The following is a 20,538-nucleotide window of genomic DNA, read 5'->3' on the forward strand; positions in this document are numbered from 1 at the left end:
GCTGGTGATTCCTTGAAAGTGAAATTGGAATAGTATATGTGCGTGAGATAAGTGGTCCTAGTCTAAGCCTAATAAGTTGATGTTGTTTTTGTTGTATTTGGGGGTTAGGGTTTAATTATATGTTGTTCGATTGACGATGATTTTTGGGGTATAAATTTGTTGGTTAAATATTGTATGTTGAATTGTTTTGTAATGCGTTGTTTATTGTGTTTTAAATATGATTATAGTTGTCGCTTGCTGGGTGGTTGAAGACAGTGACCAAGATTGTCGGCTTTTTGGGTTTGATAGTGGTCCCATTGTTGTTAGTTTAAGTAATTTAAGTGGTCCCCCTTTGCATTTGAGTTGTAGGGATTGAGATGTCTGGGGAAAGGTTTGAGGTAGTGGTCCACCATGGTGGGACCTTGAAAAAAGAAATCCTCTTTAAGTACATAGATGGAGAGATTGTTGTGTGGGACGTTGATCCCGATAAATGGAGTTTTTTTGAAATACTAGGTGCACTAAAAGATCTGGGGTATCTTCAAGTGAAAAAGTTATATTACAGCGTACAACATTTGTTACATAAACTATATGATGATAGAGGAGCAATGAATATGATGAAGGTGGCAAACTTTTTAGGGAAAGCTGACTTGTATGTTGTACATGGTGTGGACGAAGCAGAGGTTGTAGAAGATCATGTGAACCAAATTTATTTACTTTGTGAAGCTGAGGCACCTGGTTGGAGTGGTGAGGGTAGTGGGGTTGTAGGTTTCCCACATATTGAGCGTGGTGATGAAGGAAATATGGAGGAGGTTGAAGTGCAGAATGAAGGTTGAAGAAAGAGCAGTTGAATATGGTCAAGTAGGGGTGCAGATGGTGACTGAGGGTGGGTTGGTTAGTTAGGGTGAGTTGATGGGGATAGATTGCGGATTGGAGGTGGAGGTAGATATAGAGGGTGGAGTTCAGGTGGATGTAGATGGTGGAGTGGAGCTGGAAAGTAATGTTGGACAAGAGGTGGATGGTGGAGTTGAGGTGGACAGAGATGGTGGATTTGAGGTAGACAGAGATGGTGGAGTGCAGGAAGAAGTTTTAGTGGACAAGGGTGAGGATGGAGTGGACAGTGAGGTTGAAGTTGAAGTGCAGAGTGAGGATGGAGTGGACAGTGAGGTTGAAGTTGAAGTTGGGAAGTTGGACTTTATTTACAAACAATGATGACTTTAAGGAGGCAATTAGAAGTTATGTTGTGCATACTGGGAGGGCTTTGAAGTTTGTTAAAAATGATAAGCGTAGGGTGAGGGTTAGATGCATGAGTGGACAAGGTAAGTGTCCATGGGTAGCTTATTGGGGTTATTTGCCAATACGACAATTTTGGCAATTAAGGAAAATAAATGATACACATAGTTGTAGCAGGCAACTCAACATTAAAATTATGAATACAAAGTGGCTGAGTCAAGAAATAGATAGGTCTATACAAGACAATCCAAATTTAAAGGTAAACGACATACGTAATAAAGCATTACGTAAATGGAATACCAAAGTTTCCATCTCCAAAGCACGAAGGGCAAAATTAATGGCAACAAATCAACTTAGTGGAGATTTTAAACAACAGTTTAGGAGAATATATGACTATGCGCATGAACTACTAAGGTCTAATCCTAGGTCAACAGTTAAGGTGAAGGTTGACAGTGCTGATGGTGAGACAGTTTTTAAAAGATTTTATGTTTGCTTGAAAGGTTGTAAGGACAACTTTGTGAGTTGTAGGCCAATTATTTGTTTAGATGGATTTTTTTTGAAAGGGCAGTATAAGGGAGAGCTGCTCACTGCAATTGGAAGGGACCCAAATGACCAAATGCTTCCCCTTGCACATGCGGTAGTTGAAGTAGAGAACAAAGAGACATGGGGTTGGTTTTTGCAGTTATTGATAGAAGACCTTGGAGGAAAAGAAGTGTGTGGTGGGTGCACATGGATGTCTGACCAACAAAAGGTACATGTATTCCTTACATTATTATATACATTTAACTCACTATAATTGATGTTTTAAACCTTGATGTATTTATTCATGTGGACAGGGGCTGATGCCAGCTGTGCAGGAACTTTTGCCTGGGGCAGACCAAAGATTCTGCATGAGGCACCTCTACGCAAATTTTAGAAAGAGGTTTCCTATTCAGATTTTGAGGAGTCTGATGTGGAAGGCTGCCACTAGCACATAGCCCCAGGCATGGGAGAGAGAAATGCTGAATATAAAATAGGTCAACATAGAAGCTTATAAATACTTGATAGTCATTCCTCCCAGGTAAAAATTGTCAGTATGATGCCCTATTAAATCAGGTTTGCATGGTTGCTAATTTTGAACATTTGTATTCATAACAGATACTGGTTAAGGTCTCAATTCACAACTCAAGCTGTATGTGATTCCCTTGACAACAATATTTATGAAGCTTTCAACAGTGTTATTGCGCTTGCGAGAGGAAAACCAATAATCACAATGCTGGAGGAGATAAAACTGTATCTAATGAAACGTTGGCCCACCAATAGAAGCAAGGTCGCATCTATGGATTTCACTATCTGCCCAAAGATAAAGAACATGCTTATGAAAGAATCAAACTTGTCTAGATATTGGATCCCAAGGTAAAATTGTTATTTATAATCATATCCAATCTGATTTATGTTTATGTGCATTGTTAATTTATTGGAATGTTCTTTGTTTTTGTCAGCTGGTCTGGACGAAAGTTGTTTGAGGTTAGACACACTATAGTAATGGCAAACAAGTTCACAGTGGACCTTGAGAGTCAACACTATAGCTGCAAGAAGTGGATGATAAGTTGCATCCTATGTTGTCATGCAATTGCAGCAATGAATTACTCCAATGAAGATCCACAAAATTTCATACGCTCTTGGTTCACAAGATCCACATATGAAGATACGTATGCCTCTATGATTTATCCTGTCAATGGGCAGTTGCTATGGGAAAGAACAAGCTATGATGATGTCCTGCCACCAATTATTCGAAAGTTGCCTGGGAGGCCAAAGAAAAAAAGAAAGTTGGAGGCGTGGGAGTTAACAAAGGATGCCACCCAAATGAGTGTTGGTGGCCATAGAAAGAAATGTACTATCTACCGTCAAGTGGGACACAACAGAAAGAATTTCCCCTTACGTCCAAACATAACAGAACCAACATGTCCCTTAGCCTCACAACAAACATGTCCCGAATCCCAAGAACCACCACAACCTACTCAGGAGTCAATTCCACATTCAACACCACCAATCTTGAGGAAGAAGTTAGATTTTAGAAGAAAAGTTTATATGTCAATTACAAACACTTTGCATGTATTTTGATGTTATAAAAAACTCCAGAACTATGTAGTATGTTGATGCAGTTGTATTTTGATAAACTAATTTACTTATGTATATTCGCAACTGATGTGATAAACTTTTATTACTTACTTTGATTGTCATGTGATCAACTTTTATTATGTACTTCCTAGGTGCACTTTAATTATGTAGTCATGACAAACACTTGTGTTAGTATATTATGCCAGAGATGTTACATGTGTTGATATCAATTTGGGACCAAAAGTTACAGTTTTAAATTCAAAAGGGGACCACATTGGACATTTTAAAATGAAAGCGGATACTAAATTTAACATTTCACATGAACACCTTCATATTACATTGACCTTCACTTCAACCTAAACATTACATGAACATGAACATTCACCTACACTTCAACCTAAACATTGAGTTTCACCTTCACATTGATATGAACATAAACACTGACCTAGACCTCAACATAAACATTGACCCACCTACGAACATCAACCTAAACAGACCCACATTGTCACAATGTTCACCGCAATAACAACACACATAGCTCCAAGTAACAATTTTATCCTTTTCTGCAACTTTTGGACTAAAATTTCCAGCTCACATATCCTCCTCCTTTGCCTGACAATTTCACCATCTCTTTCGTCATTATTTCTTCATTACACCACTTGAAAAGTTACAGTACATCCCTCTTGAAGATCCACCCTGTTATGCACCAAATAAGCCACCAAAATTGGTTATAACTCAATAATCTATGAACAAATAAATTCCAAAATAAAATGACAAGGGTATTCAAAAAACCTTGTAATGACGACATCCCCAAAATTGTCTGCCAGCATTCTGTGGAGTTCTCAACACTTTGCTCACAGCATAATCACTACATTTGCAACGAGGGATTATCCCACCTCCCCTCCAACCACCATCATTTGAGGATTGTGAATTTCTTTCCCATCTTGTTTTGGAACAAGAAGAACAACCTTGAGAAGAAGTCATTTCTATCTACCCACAACCACTGTAATAAAAAAAGGGAACAACTTGCACGAACCCTAATCACCCCTTTTATTAGATACAAAAACCTCAACTTAAAATATTTCCACCAACTCACTTTACTATACAGTGCCACGTAATCATCCAACATAACAGCTCACTCAGGTTTGGCCACACTGGCAACTGCACCGTTATGTTTTTAACGGCGTCCACGAAAAGGACTGAATTGAACATTTTAAAACAAAATATGGGGCCTTACTAAACTTTTTCAAAAAGTAGAATCATTTTGAACCAAACCCCCAAAAGTAGGGACCAAATGATGTATTAAACCTTAATATTATAAACTATTATACCTTTTATTACTTATTTTAGTAGGTATGATTTGATGATATTAATGATCTTAAATGAAGGCTCATGCAAGTATGAATCTTCCATTGGATCTTTCACCTGATCCAATGACATTAGTTACAAATGTTCAAAGTTTCTATGAAGACTTTTTTGTTGGTGTTCATGATCAAGGTGTTGCTTTTGCTTATGGTCATGTTCCAATTCCTTCCAGTGTTGTTCTTGCCACTAATAATACTCAACTTCCTTCTCTCATAGCATTACTTTATCCCATCACGTTGGGCTTGGTTGGGTTCAAATGTCCAACAACTCAAATCACTTATCTTCTTACAAATTGAAGTCACATCGCAAATTATATGAGCGTTGGACAAAAAATGAATACAGGTACACTTCAATAAAATTTTGACATTTTATTTTCTTGAATATTTTGAATTTTATACCTGATTATATTACATACAAATTAAATATATATACACATGCATGTGTGTATATAAAAATGTTGATAAAAAAAATTTAGTAGCTACCTTCTTATGATCTAACTTTATTTTTGTACATACTATTTCTTCTTGGACTTATAGCTTGTGGTGAAGGAGATTGGAAAGGCATTTCAGAATTATATGTTGTATCAAAGTCTCCATCTCAAGTTGCAAGTCATGCTAAAAAATACAAGATTAGGACTCAACCAAAAATAAGAAGAGAAAAAGTATTTGCGAGGTAATCTTAAAGACATCAATAATACTGCATGTTATTGTACATTGGTTAGGTTACTATTTTTTTGAACTATTTTATATATAAATAAATATGTGTTTTCTCTTTAAGTATAATTATTATTTAAAGAATTTTTTTATCTAAATAATAAACTCATGTACTCATAAAAGTAAAACCAGTTAAACTAAACGAATATTAGGAAAAAAATTTCTTTATTAATTAAAGTAGATGTATATGTTTTTAAATTTTAGATTTCTTGCTTTCATCATGTTTCTATTGAGCCTTCCAAACATGTTATTCCTGCTTCAATCATGTCGTTGGATGAAATATCATCCAAAGATCATGTGTTGAATTGTGCAAATCACATGGAAAACTGCAATAATTCAATTGTCACAGTTCCTCGCAAGAAATGGAAGCATTGGACTGAAGATGAACACAAGTATTTTTCAATGAACATTTTAAGATTTTATATTTTCTTTTTTCTGTTTTGATCTTTGAATATCATGCTTAACAAGATGTGTTGTTGTTTGTTTTGACTCTTATCTAACAGGTTATTTGTCCTCAAACATGCCAAATATCAAGAAAATTGGAAAAAAGTCTCAAAAAATTTTGTCTCCTCAAAAGCTCCAACCCAAATTGCAAGTCATGCTCAAAAATACTTCCTTTGTCAAAACTCCCCATAGAACAAGAGAAAAAGGAAAAACATTCATGACATTACGTTGCAGGACATTGCTACGCTCTTTCTTATATTCGGGTTGCTCCTCAACTTTTAGAATGCAACCAGAAAAATGAAAAGTAGAACAAAATATGTGCAATTTACTATAGAAAGTTGGATATTTTAACATTTATCTTTGATAGAAAGTTTGCTACAATTTGTAATTGTTTCTTACCAAAAAAATTTACATATTATGATTTTCAATACTCGTAAATAGGGTACCTGTGTATACTTGTATAATCTATGTGATTCTATTATTTTGTTTAAATCTTAATAGTTAATGATAGAGATAAATTTCAACTCTAATTCACTAACTAATTATAGTTTTCTTTAATAATAAAAATTATTTTAAATTTCAATAATTTTTAGTGTATAAAATGATAGTTAGCTCAATAATGATTAATTATTTTTTTCCTCTAAATTCAATTGTTATTTAATATTTTTTTTCTTATAGTAATGTCTATGTGTATGAAAGATATTGTATGATAAATCTTATTAATGTGTGATTGACTTTTTTCTTCATTGGCTTATCTTTTCTATGTGTTTCCTTGTTTGTTTGTTTGTATGTGATTTTTTTTTATGATGATTATCTAGTGGGTGTGAACAAGCTTTAGATAGAGATGACACATATACATAAGAGCTTTAGTATATATATATATATATATTTGTCTTTTGATTGTTTTAGAGAACCACTCTTAGAACTAGTGATTTGTATATATAAAGTTTAAATTATAATTATGTTTATATATAATTTTCAGAATGTTTTAAATTTTCTGTTTGGTTAACTGTTATATTTTTTGAACTTGTAATAGTTTTTGAATAGTATATTAGACTATTTAACTAGTATGTTACAAAATAGTTAATTAGCTATATGAGTCTATAATTTTTTTTTAATTTCAAATATCAAAATAATCAATTATATTTTTCATAGAGTAATGGTTATCGACAAAATCTCTAAAACTATTTTTTAAAATAATTGACGTTGACGAATCAATCAAAATCATGAAATTTACTGAAAATGTTAATGTTATCAAACATACAAAAATAACACTCATTTAAATGTATTTTACAATGTAGAAAACATCTTTTCTAGTTTGCCAAGCATCGGAATCAATTGTAAGAAATTTAGACAATTAAAAAAAAGATGTAAATATAAGCAAGATGTTGTTAATATTATTCTTTTTGTTAAAAATATATAAAGAATTAACTAGTAGTTAGTCGAAGTGGTAATAAATTTAGTTTATTTAAAGTATTCAAATGAAAAAGCATTATTGAAAGAGACCATTATATTAAAATGACTAGGTAGACTCTTAGATGAAAACTAATTATTGATAAATTACCAATTTGATCATTAAAATATGTAAAGTAATAGGAATTTACCTTTTTTAAAGAGTAAAAATCTGATTTAATTTCTAAATATATAAAAATTCAAATTGGTTTAGAATATGATAGATTTACAAACAAATAGTCCATAATTTACTCTTAAATTGCTCCTTAAATTTATATTTTGGTGACACAATAATGTCATAAAACTTAGTAATAAGATCTAATACAAAACTTTTTACATATTCGAAGACTAAAATAATTATTTCCGTTTTTTCAAAGGTTAAATTGTCAACATCTCACACCTTTATGAATTAATAAAACTTATGAAATAGCACAATAAAACAAGAAGAAAAAAATGATTAGTAGTTATGTGTGAGAATAGAGAAAAGGTGTGTGAGATAAGAAGGTTCTTCCATGAGAGAATCTACACGAGTTAAGGGTAATTTTGGAAAACTGAAAAAACATTGCAAACGTTAATTGCAGAGCACAACGTTTGTCCCTGAATTTTATAGTAATTTCAGTAACTCAGTGCGTGTGTCTCTGAGAGAGAGATGGCATCGTTCTGCGCCGCAAGGACCTTCCACATTCCGCCGATGAACGGCGGCGTCTTTTTCCGGCGGGCATCGTGGGCCGCCGGAATTGGCGAAGTCACGGTGGCCGGTGTCTCACTATTGCGTTCTTGTTCTTCTAAGCGCACTCTGCCATTCGCGTGCAGGAGCATCTCTAATGATTCCCGTAAAACCCGATCGTTTTCTTGTCGTTTTCTTTTTCGAATTTTATTTATAGTGGAGAATTATTCTTTTTTCTTTTTTAATTTTTATGCGTGATTAAATGTTCTACTTAGTTGCATTGCTATTGTTTGTGAAAAGTCTTAGAGTATGCAAATTGTTCCTGAAATTGTTGTTTACTTCTAACATGTTGACCCCTTTCAGTTATAGTTTTGACTTTTGACAAGAACTTGGTGACTATGGTGCAATGTGTAAAATAAATTTAAAATTTACATGTAATAAAAGTGAAATCTTGAGAAAAACTTTCTCATTGATTGCAGGAATAAAGGAAGCTGTTCAGACTGAAAAGGCCCCAGCGGCATTGGGGCCATATTCTCAAGCAATCAAAGCCAACAATCTTCTGTTTGTGTCGGGTGTTCTTGGCCTTGTTCCCGAGGTTTGACATCATCCATCTGAAGTTTACTCTTCAATTTATTTTTTCTCTACAAGTGTGTTCAGCTGTGTAATTGCATGTTAAATGTTGGACTGATGAAACATGTTTTGCTCTCTAATTTAGACTGGAAAGTTCATCTCTGATAATGTTGAAGATCAGACGGAGCAGGTACATTAAGATAACTATGAAATACAGCCTTTCATTTTTTGATGTAGGGAAATTTTCTCAGTATTTGTAATTTGTCACTTTTCTCTTGAATTTGAGCTTATGGGGTTTAATTGGATGGATGACTTCACTCCTAAGTGTTGGTTAATTTTCATGGTATTAAATGTTTCACAATATTTTAAGCGGAAATCTTCCCTCTCCACATATTTGGAAATACTGAATGATTTAAAATGGTCCTTTGGTTGAATGTGTATTAAGCTTAGTTAACTTTTTTTAGTTTTGAAAGAACTTTGAATTGGTTGAGATATACTAGTGAAACTAACATGATACCGTTATCGTTTAAAAACACGAATTTTTTTTTAAGAGAACTTAGCTTTTGTAAGAGCTGTTTCGAAATTTCCAATAAATTGATTGTTGGAACGATCACATTAGTATATTTCACTGATAAAGAAAGGTGTCTAATACTTTTTTCCTTTTATATGTGAAGAATTTAATTAGGACAATGGTAGGGTAAGAAAGGACTATAAGAAATCATCAACAGAATTGAAAGAAAGTGAACAACACTAATACTTCTTTGTATACGTATAATTTAGGTCAGGTATTAGCATAGTATAACTTGTACAAGTCCTAAATCCTCCAAGAAATGGAGAATCAGCCCACAAAACTAGATCATTGTTACTAACCAAATCAAGAACCTACCAGACTCCCAAAATCAATAATTATCATAAGAATGCTAATATTTTACCATTGTTAATGCTAAGTACATTACTTAATCTTCACAATGTGTCTTTCTGCATAAGTGGGAAACTGCTACGCAATTTTTGGCTACTTACATTCTATAAATGTCATAAAATCATTGTCTGATATTTGCATTTAAATCTGTCTCACTTTAATAGTAACACAGACCAGCAATGTTGTTCCTATATAGCATTGCTGTGAAAGTACACTGCTGAGACAGATTTTGTCACTGACATTTGCAAAATAATTACACATTGCAGGTTCTCAAAAATATGGGGGAGATACTAAAATCTGGGGGTGCTGGCTACTCATCAGTAGTTAAGACAACAATATTGTATGAATTATTTGCTTTTCCTTACATTGAATTGTATTGAATGCTGCTGCCAAGACAGCTATACTTAACCATTTATTTCCTCCAGGTTAGCTGACTTGAAGGACTTCAAGAAAGTTAATGAGATCTATGCTAAATGTGAGTTCTATGCCAGTGATTCTGATGTTGCCTTACCATGACCACCATTCTAAACTTTTGCACATCAATTGTTATCTCTTTTGTTAACAGTAATTACTCATTTGTTTAATATTGAAGTCTATTAAACCCCTGTGCAAATCAAGTGCTAAACTATACTCCACCAATCAAATTCACTTCTGATGATAAATCACATTGTGCTGTAAAAATTTAATCTATTTTTAGGCAAATTGAATATGTTTAGTCCTATGTAGAAAAGATTTACTATTTTTTCTGCAATTTTACTTTCTAATCCCTGCTAGATCTGGTGTAAATAATGATTTAACTGGTTAAAATTTGTTCAGACTTCCCTTCACCTGCTCCAGCTCGATCAACCTATCAAGTTGCTGCCTTGCCAATGGATGCCAAGATTGAAATTGAGTGCATTGCAGCACTTTGAGCATCACTTTATATGACTCTTCAACAAAATTAGGTAAATAATACATGAGGGGGACATAGCCATGCATGATTTTTTACTTGGTTTATACCATGTTGGATGATGATGCTCATGTTCTTGTAATCAGTCCAGAAAACCCACTGGAAATGCCTCTGTAATTCTCACATTCTTAGTTTTGTAATGTCATGTTACTTTATCATGGACCGTGTTTGAATGTTTACTCTCCAATAAAACCATTTCTACATGTTCATTGTAACTTCTCTTGCCCATTAATAGTTTCCTTCCACAACTAGTATGAATACAAAAAAGAGAGAGAGAGAGACCAAACTTAAAGTGAGTTATGTGTATGAAGTAATTGAATAAAGTTGGATGCAACACATGATGCAAATAGACCTAAAGTGATTTAAATGTGTTAACTCTTTGTTCAATCTAATTGATTCACTTTCTAGAAATGAACGAACAAGTCATGTGCAGTCCACGTATTCATACTCACATGGAGGATTTGTTACTTCATCAAAAACATGCAAATTTATTCACCTAAACTCGTTTCAATGCTTTTTTTTCATCAATTTGTACTTAAATCATGAAAAGGAAAAAAAACGGCGGGGGGAAGTAATATTATGTTGATTGTTTTCAAAATTAAAGTTATCGTATAAAGGAATAAATAAATTAGTGGTTAATTAAGTTTTAAGTTTTAAGTATTACATAAATTTGAGTATTTTTAATTGAATTTTTATTAAAAAATTTAATTCTATTGAGTGTTAAAATATTTTTTATTTTTGTCTAAGTATGTGATTGTTTTATATTTGTTGTCAATGGAAGAAATCACATTCATATTTCTATTGTATCATCCCATTTTAGTAGAACAAAACTACCAAAATAAAACATATAAATTTTAACTCATTAGAAACTACCGACTATCAATAAAGAAGATCCTAACACTTGAAGAACAAAACTTTATCTGTGTTGTTGTTTCATTCTCAACCTCACACTGAACGATTGGAAAGACGTCCTCCCTAAGCTCACACCATTTAGGGTGTGTTTGGTTGAGGTGATTTGTGGGAGATGATTTGGGGGAGAGTAATTGAATAGATTTGAGGGTAATATTTTTGTTGTTTTTTTTAGTAGATTTGTGGGTAATTGAGAGTAGATTTGGAAGTAAGGTTTGTGAGAATTAATGTAGGATTTGATTGATCTGAAAGATTTAAAAAATTTGTTTAATTGGTAGAAATTAAAGATTACCAAAATGCCCCTAGGTATTATTATTATTATTATTATTATTATTATTATTATTATTATTATTATTATTATTATTATTATTATTATTATTTGTAATATATATCTCTCTTTCAATTTGAGGGTTTGTGTCCCTCTCTTTGGTCCATTTAAAAAAACACTATTCTAATTTTTTTTTCAAACATTCATTGTTTCTCTCTTTAAAAAAAGAAAGTGCCCTTCTTCGGTTCTCTCTCTACAACCCCTCGTTCTTCACTTTGATTTTCTGTCTTCAATGCTAACCCAACCGTGATCCTCTACACGTAATCCCACTATACCTAACCTAAAACCCTTTTGATCTCTCTCTCACACCATGTCCCAAGGATCTCCCCTGCAAGACAACAAAGAACCCTTGTCGGAACCCGATTCGCACAAGGACGAAGCAACCACCAACATCGCCGCTACTGCCACCACCGATGATGCTCCTCCCACACCCACTAGGAACCGCCCCTCTCGTGCATGTAACATTAGCAGGGCTGTACGCCTCTATTTAGCGTCGCAGCCGGCCAGGCCCAAGGCTGCAAAGAGGGAGCCTCGCCGCGAGGAGTCGCCCCAACATTGTGGTGGTGTTTCATTAAGCAGGTGCGAGGAAGGGGAGGGAGCTACACCTGGTGCGGAACCGGACACACATTTGATGCATCACCAAGGGGAACCGAATACCCAATCCTGGAACCGAATACACCAGCGTTGAATTTTTCTTTGTTGAAGGGAACCAAATACTGATATTCTGTAATAGAATACACCATGCCAAAATTAATTTTATTTTTGTTCTTCAATCACTGCTGTCTTCGTCTTCACCCATCATTTTATACATGGTATTTCAGAAATGATAGAGGACAAACATGACATTTTAATTAAAATCATCGCAAATCTGAGCACTTGAGCGAAGATTTGAAAACCCATGTTTCTCGCAAATCCCTCCAATTCCATCGTCTCAAATCACAAGAAACGAACACAAAGTTATTCACAAATCCATCGTCGCTATTTCTCTTGAACAGTATCATCCATAGAAACGAACACAGCGTCAAGGTTATTATTGCAAAAGAGAAAACACAAACAAACAAAGACAACAGTAAGGGTAAGCTAGTGATACAAAACATTTTCATAATACATCAAAACATATTAAACATTTTACTTAATGATACATATCTCACACCACATCAACCAAATACTTTATGCATGACAACCCTTTGACTTGACTATCCAAATTAGTATGAATATCGAGCTATGACAATTCGTGCACTTGTTGTGGTGAAACAACTGGCCCACCCCAAGCTACCACAAAAGGTTAGCTCGTTATCACTCGCCTTAGGCCAATGTAAAGTCCCTAGACTATGACCTCCTGCTATTCTTATGACATGCCCCACCCCTCTCTACTTGAGAATGGGTGACCATTAGAATGTCAAGATGAACACCAAGACTAAGCTTCCCATATTCACTTATAACACTTGAAACCACCACTGAGAAGTTCCTCCTTGGAACTCTCTTCCATACCTTTGAAACCATTGAAATCACCTTCCATTCACATACTACACCAATACATGAGACTATTGATCATACATTAAAGAAATAGACACACCCATACAAGTCATCATAAATCACACAATAACACAATTTCTTCATGGCATCTTGATACTCATTTTCAGGTAAGGAAAATAACTCTGAAACCATCATCAACAACTCTGGAATGGTCCTAAACCTCCAAAACGACCTAAAGAACGTCAAAAACTGATAACTAAAACCACAAAAACTCTCAAAAACTGTTGGAGTGTAGCCTAGTGGCGCCCAGGGGCTGGCGCTCAACACCCTATTTGGGCTCTCAACACAATCAATAGGTACCAAACTCAATTTTCTCACTTTGAACACTTTACCCCCAACTTCTAAAGGCCTCTAGGATCCTTCAGACCCTAAGAAAACTCTGAAAACACTATTGTTACTCAATTTGACACTTTAAAACCCAAATTCACTCCTACAAGCTACTCAATTTCAATTCTACATTTTTAAACCTTCAAATCAGTTTACAACCTGTATAAACAAGTCTAAATACACTTGCTAGCACTCTCCAAAACCTCAGTTTCATCCTAGCTATCCTACTTTCCATTTCCAACCCTTAAAACCTCTAAAATGGACTAAAACTCAACTTATGAAGCCATTAACACTTCCTTGACAGATTTGACTGGTTTTAGCACCTAAACAAGTCCTAATAGGTATAACAATAGACCTCCAACCTTCTAAAACATGTTAAACTCACTACTCCAAAATATCACTACTCAAAACCCCTTTTTTACACCAAAAACACTTGAAAACTATAACTAGAAACTCTCCTTTTGCGACAAAACAGTTTTCAACCATCTAGTCTTTCTAACAAGTCCCAAATCACCTCATGACAGCACCTAGACAATAGTTTTTTCACATTAACTCCAAATTCTCAAACTTACCTTCAAACCCCCATTTTAGGCATAAAACCAAAGAATTTCACCATTTCTCATCACAATCATTTTGAATTCAGTTTCAAACAGCAACACAACTTCAACACACATATTCATACTATGAGAAATAAAGAAGATTGGGAGAAAATATCCCTTATGTGTTTAGACTACACATAGGGTAGTTTATTTATATTGTAAGATATGGGCCAATGCCCTTAATACAGAATAGACTAAGCCCAAATAACAGAAACACACATCTTAACATCTAACACTCCCCCTCAAGCTGGAGCATATAAATCATATGTTCCAAGCTTGTTACAAAGATAATCAATTCTAGGTCCTCGTAAGGACTTAGTGAATATGTCTGCCAACTGGTTGCTTGAGTTAACAAACTCAGTCTTGATATCTCCGGATATGATTTTTTCTCGAATGAAATGACAATCAACTTCAATGTGTTTGGTTCTCTCATGGAAGACAGGATTAGAGCTAATATGGAGAGCAGCTTGATTATCACATATAAGTATCATGTGAGTGACATCTCCAAATTTCAATTCACTAAGCAATTGTTTAAGCCACACAAGCTCGCAAGTAGCTGATGCCATAGCTCTATATTCTGCTTCTGCACTCGACCTTGCCACAACACTTTGCTTCTTACTTTTCCAAGATATCAAGTTGCTACCAATAGATACACAATATCCAGAAGTAGACCTCCTATCAGAAGGGGAACCAGCCCAATCAGCATCTGAATAGCAAACGATCTTTGTATCGTTGTTAGGGCCATATAGCAAACCTTTTCCAGGTGATCTTTTAATATACTTCAGTATACGAACAACTGCATCCCAATGGTCTTCACATGGGGAGTTTAGAAATTGACTCACCACACTAACTGCGAAGGAAATGTCAGGACGCGTAACAGTAAGATAGTTTAATTTACCAACTAGTCTTCTGTACCGTTCAGGATCTGAGAAAGGCTCCCCCTGATTTGGTAGGAGTTTGATGTTAGGGTCCATAGGTGTCTCAACAGATTTACAGTTCATTAACCCTGTTTCCTCCAAGATGTCTAACGCATACTTCCTCTGAGATATGACAATACCATCATTGGATTGTGCTACTTCAATACCCAAAAAGTACCGGAGTTTGCCAAGATCTTTGGTTTGAAAATGATGACAAAGGTGTTGTTTCATCTGGGAGATGCCAAGATAGTCGTTTCCTGTGAGAACAATATCATCGACATACACTATTAAATAGATACATCCAGCACTCGAGTGGCGATAGAACACTGAATGATCCGCTTCACTGCGAGACATACCAAATTGTTGAACAACACAACTGAATTTACCAAACCAGGCCCGAGGAGACTGTTTTAGGCCATACAAGGATTTGCGAAGACGACATACCAATCCAGATGACTCCCCCTGAGCAACAAAGCCAGGCGGTTGCTCCATATAAATTTCTTCCTGCAAATCACCATTGAGAAAAGCATTTTTGACATCAAGTTGGTAAAGAGGCCATTGTCGAAGAGCGGCCATGGCAATGAAAAGGCGAACAGAGGTCATTTTTGCCACTGGAGAAAAAGTATCACCATAATCCAAACCAAAAATCTGTGTGTAGCCTTTGGCAACCAGTCGAGCTTTCAAACGATCAATTGTGCCATCAGGACCAACCTTGATAGCATACACCCACCTGCAACCAACAACAGACTTTCCAGATGGTAATTGGACAAGCTCCCAAGTTCCACTTTCCTGTAAAGCACTTAATTCATCCATCATAGCTTGACGCCAACCAGGATGAGTTAAGGCATCACCCACAGATTTGGGAATTGACACAGAAGAAATGGATGAGAGACAAGTATAAAAAGATGGAGATAATATGTGGTAATTAAGAACAGTATAATGGGGGGAAGGGTTACGGGTAGAGCGTATACCTTTACGGAGGGCAATAGGCAAGTCAGACTCAGTTGCTGGAGCCGGAGGAGACACATGAGGCGGCACCGGAAGTGAGTCATGAGGGAGACAATTACGGCGACTATAAACCTGAAGGGGTGGAGGTGAAGGATGATCCTGTGGTGAATGAGAGTCTAAAGAAGGAGAAGACAAAATGGGTGGAGCATCACCAGGAGGATCACAGATAAGAGGAATATCAACAGTAACAGGGAGAGGTACAAAACTAGAAGATAGATGTGAAAAGTAAAAAGAAGACTCATCAAAAGTGACATCAGCAGAGATAAAAGGACGATTGAGGGAAGGGGAAAAACACTTATAGCCCTTTTGTGACCGTGGAAATCCTAAGAAGACACATTTGTGAGACCTAGGAGATAACTTATCAAGACCAGGACTAAAATCATGAACAAAACATGTAGACCCAAAAACTCGAAGAGGTAATGGATGCAGAGGGTCTTGAGGAAATAAGATAGAATGAGGGATTTTGTTATCTAGGACGGAAGATGGCATGCGGTTGATAAGATAACATGCTGTGAGAACTGCATCACCCCAAAAACGTGAGGGTACTTGACCATGAATAAGAAGTGTACGAGTTGTTTCAATAAGGTGTCTATTCTTACGCTCAGCCACCCCATTTTGTTGAGGGGTATAAGCACATGAGGTTTGGTGAAGAATGCCATGAGAAGCCATAAACTGTTTAAACGGTTGAGAAAGGTATTCACGGCCATTATCACTACGTAAATTTCGAATAGACACCCCAAACTGTGTTTTTATTTCATTGAAAAAAGATTGAAAAATAGAAAACAACTCAGAACGATTCTTCATTAGAAACAACCAAGTACATCTGGAATAGTCATCAATAAAGGTAACAAAATACTGAAAACCTAAAATGGACTTAACACGACTAGGTCCCCAAATGTCAGAATGAACCAATGAAAAGGGGGACGACGCCCGTTGTGAGACACTACGAGGAAAGGAACTACGAGTATGCTTCCCTAACTGACAAGACTCACACGACAAACTTGATAATGTGGACAACCTCGGGACAAGTTGTTGTAGTTTGGCAAGACTAGGATGACCGAACTGAGCATGAAGAAGGGATGGTGACTCCATGACTACGCCAACATGTGGAGAAGGGCGGAGATGATAAAGGCCATGAGACTCACATCCTGTGCCAATCATGTGTTTCGAACTCCGGTCCTGCAACCAAACAGAATCTTTAGTAAAGGAAATAACACAATTAAGAGTACGAGTTAAACGACTAATGGACAATAAGTTGAAGGGAGACCCAGGGACATAAAGTACATGATCAATGGATATGGATGGAAAAATATTAACAGTACCAATACCATGAGATGAGATGAGACTCTAGACCCATCAGCCATTGTTACCGAGGGTAAATTAGCCGGACATGACAAGGAAGAAAACAAGGACTTGTTACCAGTGATATGATCGGTGGCGCCTGAGTCAAGGACCCAAGGTCCAAGGGAGTGAGTTAGACCAACAAAAGGTGTACCTGTACGTGCAACAGATGCAGATGTAGTGGAACCAGAGTGCTGATGATCCTCATACCATCTGAGAAATTCGTTAAAGATTGCAGGTTTGTCTACGATATTAGATGAAGTAGGATGGTCTGCAGACGGTGATCGGGGAGGTGGATCAGAATTTTCCACTGCTACAGGTCGAGGAGGACGTCCATGGAGAGCATAACATCTATCAATCTTGTGGCCTAACTTGCCACAATGGTCACATTTTGGACGTCCTTTACTTGGCTTGCGAGACCGACTTCGATCATCACGTTGAGCAGCCATAACAGAGGAATCATCAGTACGAGGAGATGTCTCAGTGACGGGTTTGCTCGGTATACGCAAAAGAGCAGAACAAGTAGAAGTAAAGTTGGGTATGACAGGAGAACCGAAAATCTGATCACGGACATGAGAAACATCATCAGAGAGTCCGTATAATGCCAACAACATGAAGAACTTTGATCGTTGTTCCAATTCTTCAGCAGGAGTGGAAGCAGGAGGTAATATATCATTAAAGTCATGAAGAAGGGCATGAATTTTACCCAAATATTCTGCCATGGGACCAGGATTGCGCGGACCAATAACAGTTAATAGGTCCTGACAAACACCATAAAGACGCTGAGTGTCATTTGTGTATAACAACTTTGCTTGTGCCCATACTTCTGAACATGTCTCATAGGATCGAAACATTTGTTTCAGTGAGGAGTGAATGGTGGACTTTATAACAATGCATAACTGAGCATCAATTTTCATCCAGGGGGAAGTGTCATCTATGAGAGTAGTAGTCACATTTTGAGTAAGATGATCTAAGTACCCCTGACTCTTCAACCAAAGTTTGATGTCGGACGCCCAGGTTGCATAATTTGTGCCATCTAACTTGTCAATGGACAAGTGTACATTCACATAATTAGTATATATTGAGGGATCAGAAGATGAGTCACCAATAGAGGTGTTTGTAGACGAGGAAGACGCCATGGAGAGGGAGAAACCCTAAAAATTCAAAGTGCTCCGATTGACGCAACGACCACAGATCCAGAAAGAGGGCGAGGAGGCGATCACGGCGGTGCTGATCGGCGGCGGAAAGCTCCGGCGACGCGCCGGCACGCGCGGCGGCAGCGGCGGTAGCGGCGACTCTTGCGGCGGCGCGTGGAGGCGCGTGAGAGCTCCGATCGCGGCGACCTTCGTGCGACGGTGGTCGCCCGGCCGAGACGCTTCCGATGGTGTGGTCGCCGGTCGATTCTGGTGCTCCGGCGACGGAGGCGGCGGCGACGCGACAACAGCAGCAGTGATGGGTGCCGGAGACCGTGGAGTTGACTGGAACTATTCCTGTGCTCTAGATACCATATGAGAAATAAAGAAGATTGGGAGAAAATATCCCTTATGTGTTTAGACTACACATAGGGTAGTTTATTTATATTGTAAGATATGGGCCAATGCCCTTAATACAGAATAGACTAAGCCCAAATAACAGAAACACACATCTTAACATCTAACACATACCAACATAGAACATCAATTTCACATTATTACAATCACAAACACTTCATAATACCAACTATTATTATTATACCTATCAAATTCTATACTACCATTACAATTTCATCCAATGCATCATATTATTCTTATAGATTCTATTTTAATATAAGCAAACATAATTTAAGACAAATCTAGCTTCTCTTACCTTGCAATAAACTCTCCAACTCAAAGAAACGTTTCGTCGATTGCTTGAAATGCAAGGAATCTCTAGACAAACCTAGGAGACACCAAATTAGAAATGGACAGAGTCTTTAGAACTCTCGATGAATCAAGAATGACTAGGAGAAGCATGATTACACATGCAATAGTACAATATTCTTCTAAAAATATATTGGGAATGTAAGAGGAAAAAGGAGTCGAAACTTACTCTATTCTTGAAATTGATCAGCTAGATTTGTATATCTTGACGTCGTGATCAATTAAACACATCCTGATCGTCAAACAGATGACTTAGGAACAAGAACACTTAGAGAGAAGGTAGAGAACTCTAGAAAAGTGATTTCTAGAGACATGATACGTTTTAAAATAATGAAATTCGTTTATAATAAAATAATTTATAAATAAATCATTTAATATTAAAATAATCGAGTCTCACTAATTTTAAACTACTACCACTTCTAAAATACCATTTTCTGAGGTTTTACATTCTTCTCAACAAGAAAAATTTTCGTCCTCGAAAATTCACTTATCAGATAAAAGGAACAACCTACTCTCCTCACATTCTCTATCACAACCACCTATTTGACAAAGATCCTAATTCCCAACAACCTTACTGACATGAAAAACCTTGTCTTTGAGTTAAAATGCTCTAGTGTTGAATAGGTCCATTGCTAATCACTCTTTATACAACTTTTGATTTTACTGTCAACTGCTAATCAATTAATTACAAAGTTAAAATTGCATCAATAAAAAATAATAAACAAACTGGATAAATTATGAAAAAAATACGATGACTATCTTAGAAAAAAAAATAATAAACTAACTTTAAGGGATAAATTACCACAATAATTCCTTTAAAATATAAAAAGCAAACTATAATAAGATAAATTAAAAGATTTTCTTTTCTGATTCTTAGAAGCAGAAAGTAATTTCTTTAATCAACACATTAGTCATTGAGTGGTTCTCGGTTGTTAAATTGTGATTAGTTAAAATTGATGTTTTGTAATACATTTCATACCTAATATGCTTTTCCACCGACTGATCCATACAACTCCAACAAAATAAAAACTTTAACCTTTTAATGAAACTCCAAAAGATGGCGATACTCACTTTAACGCACATTCACCCAATTATATTTCAATCTAAACACAAACAATATTAGCCACCAAATCGCCCACTTCAATGCTATAAAGAAAACTACCATTTCCGAACCACCAAACAAAACCCATGATTTCAAACGAAAATAAATTTTAAAAGATTAAAATTAGTTATCAGCATTTATGACAGCAGCCAATGTCATTATTTCTTTCCATTTTGCAGCTTACG

At 36.0% G+C, this 20,538-nt stretch overlaps 1 protein-coding gene across 1 annotated transcript; it reads left to right on the plus strand.

Moving 5' to 3' along the window:
* Positions 1 to 7,772: 7,772 nt before the first annotated feature.
* Positions 7,773 to 10,597, plus strand: LOC108318918 (reactive Intermediate Deaminase A, chloroplastic). Its single transcript, XM_017549907.2, has 6 exons — positions 7,773 to 8,116; positions 8,430 to 8,545; positions 8,666 to 8,710; positions 9,706 to 9,779; positions 9,865 to 9,914; positions 10,256 to 10,597. The coding sequence occupies exons 1-6, from the start codon at positions 7,933 to 7,935 to the stop codon at positions 10,348 to 10,350; spliced, it is 564 nt and encodes a 187-aa protein (XP_017405396.1). The 5' UTR covers positions 7,773 to 7,932; the 3' UTR covers positions 10,351 to 10,597.
* Positions 10,598 to 20,538: the final 9,941 nt, after the last annotated feature.

The sequence above is a fragment of the Vigna angularis genome, chromosome 6 (assembly GCF_016808095.1).
Source record: "Vigna angularis cultivar LongXiaoDou No.4 chromosome 6, ASM1680809v1, whole genome shotgun sequence".
Classification (NCBI taxonomy): Eukaryota; Viridiplantae; Streptophyta; class Magnoliopsida; order Fabales; family Fabaceae; genus Vigna; species Vigna angularis.

Coding starts and splice junctions, on each gene's coding strand:
- LOC108318918 (XM_017549907.2), top strand. CDS start 7,933: ATGGCATCGTTCTGCGCCGCAAGGACCTTCCACATTCCGCCGATGAAC. Junction 8,711..9,705: donor TTGAAGATCAGACGGAGCAG/GTACATTAAGAT, acceptor TACACATTGCAG/GTTCTCAAAAATATGGGGGA. Junction 9,780..9,864: donor GTAGTTAAGACAACAATATT/GTATGAATTATT, acceptor TATTTCCTCCAG/GTTAGCTGACTTGAAGGACT.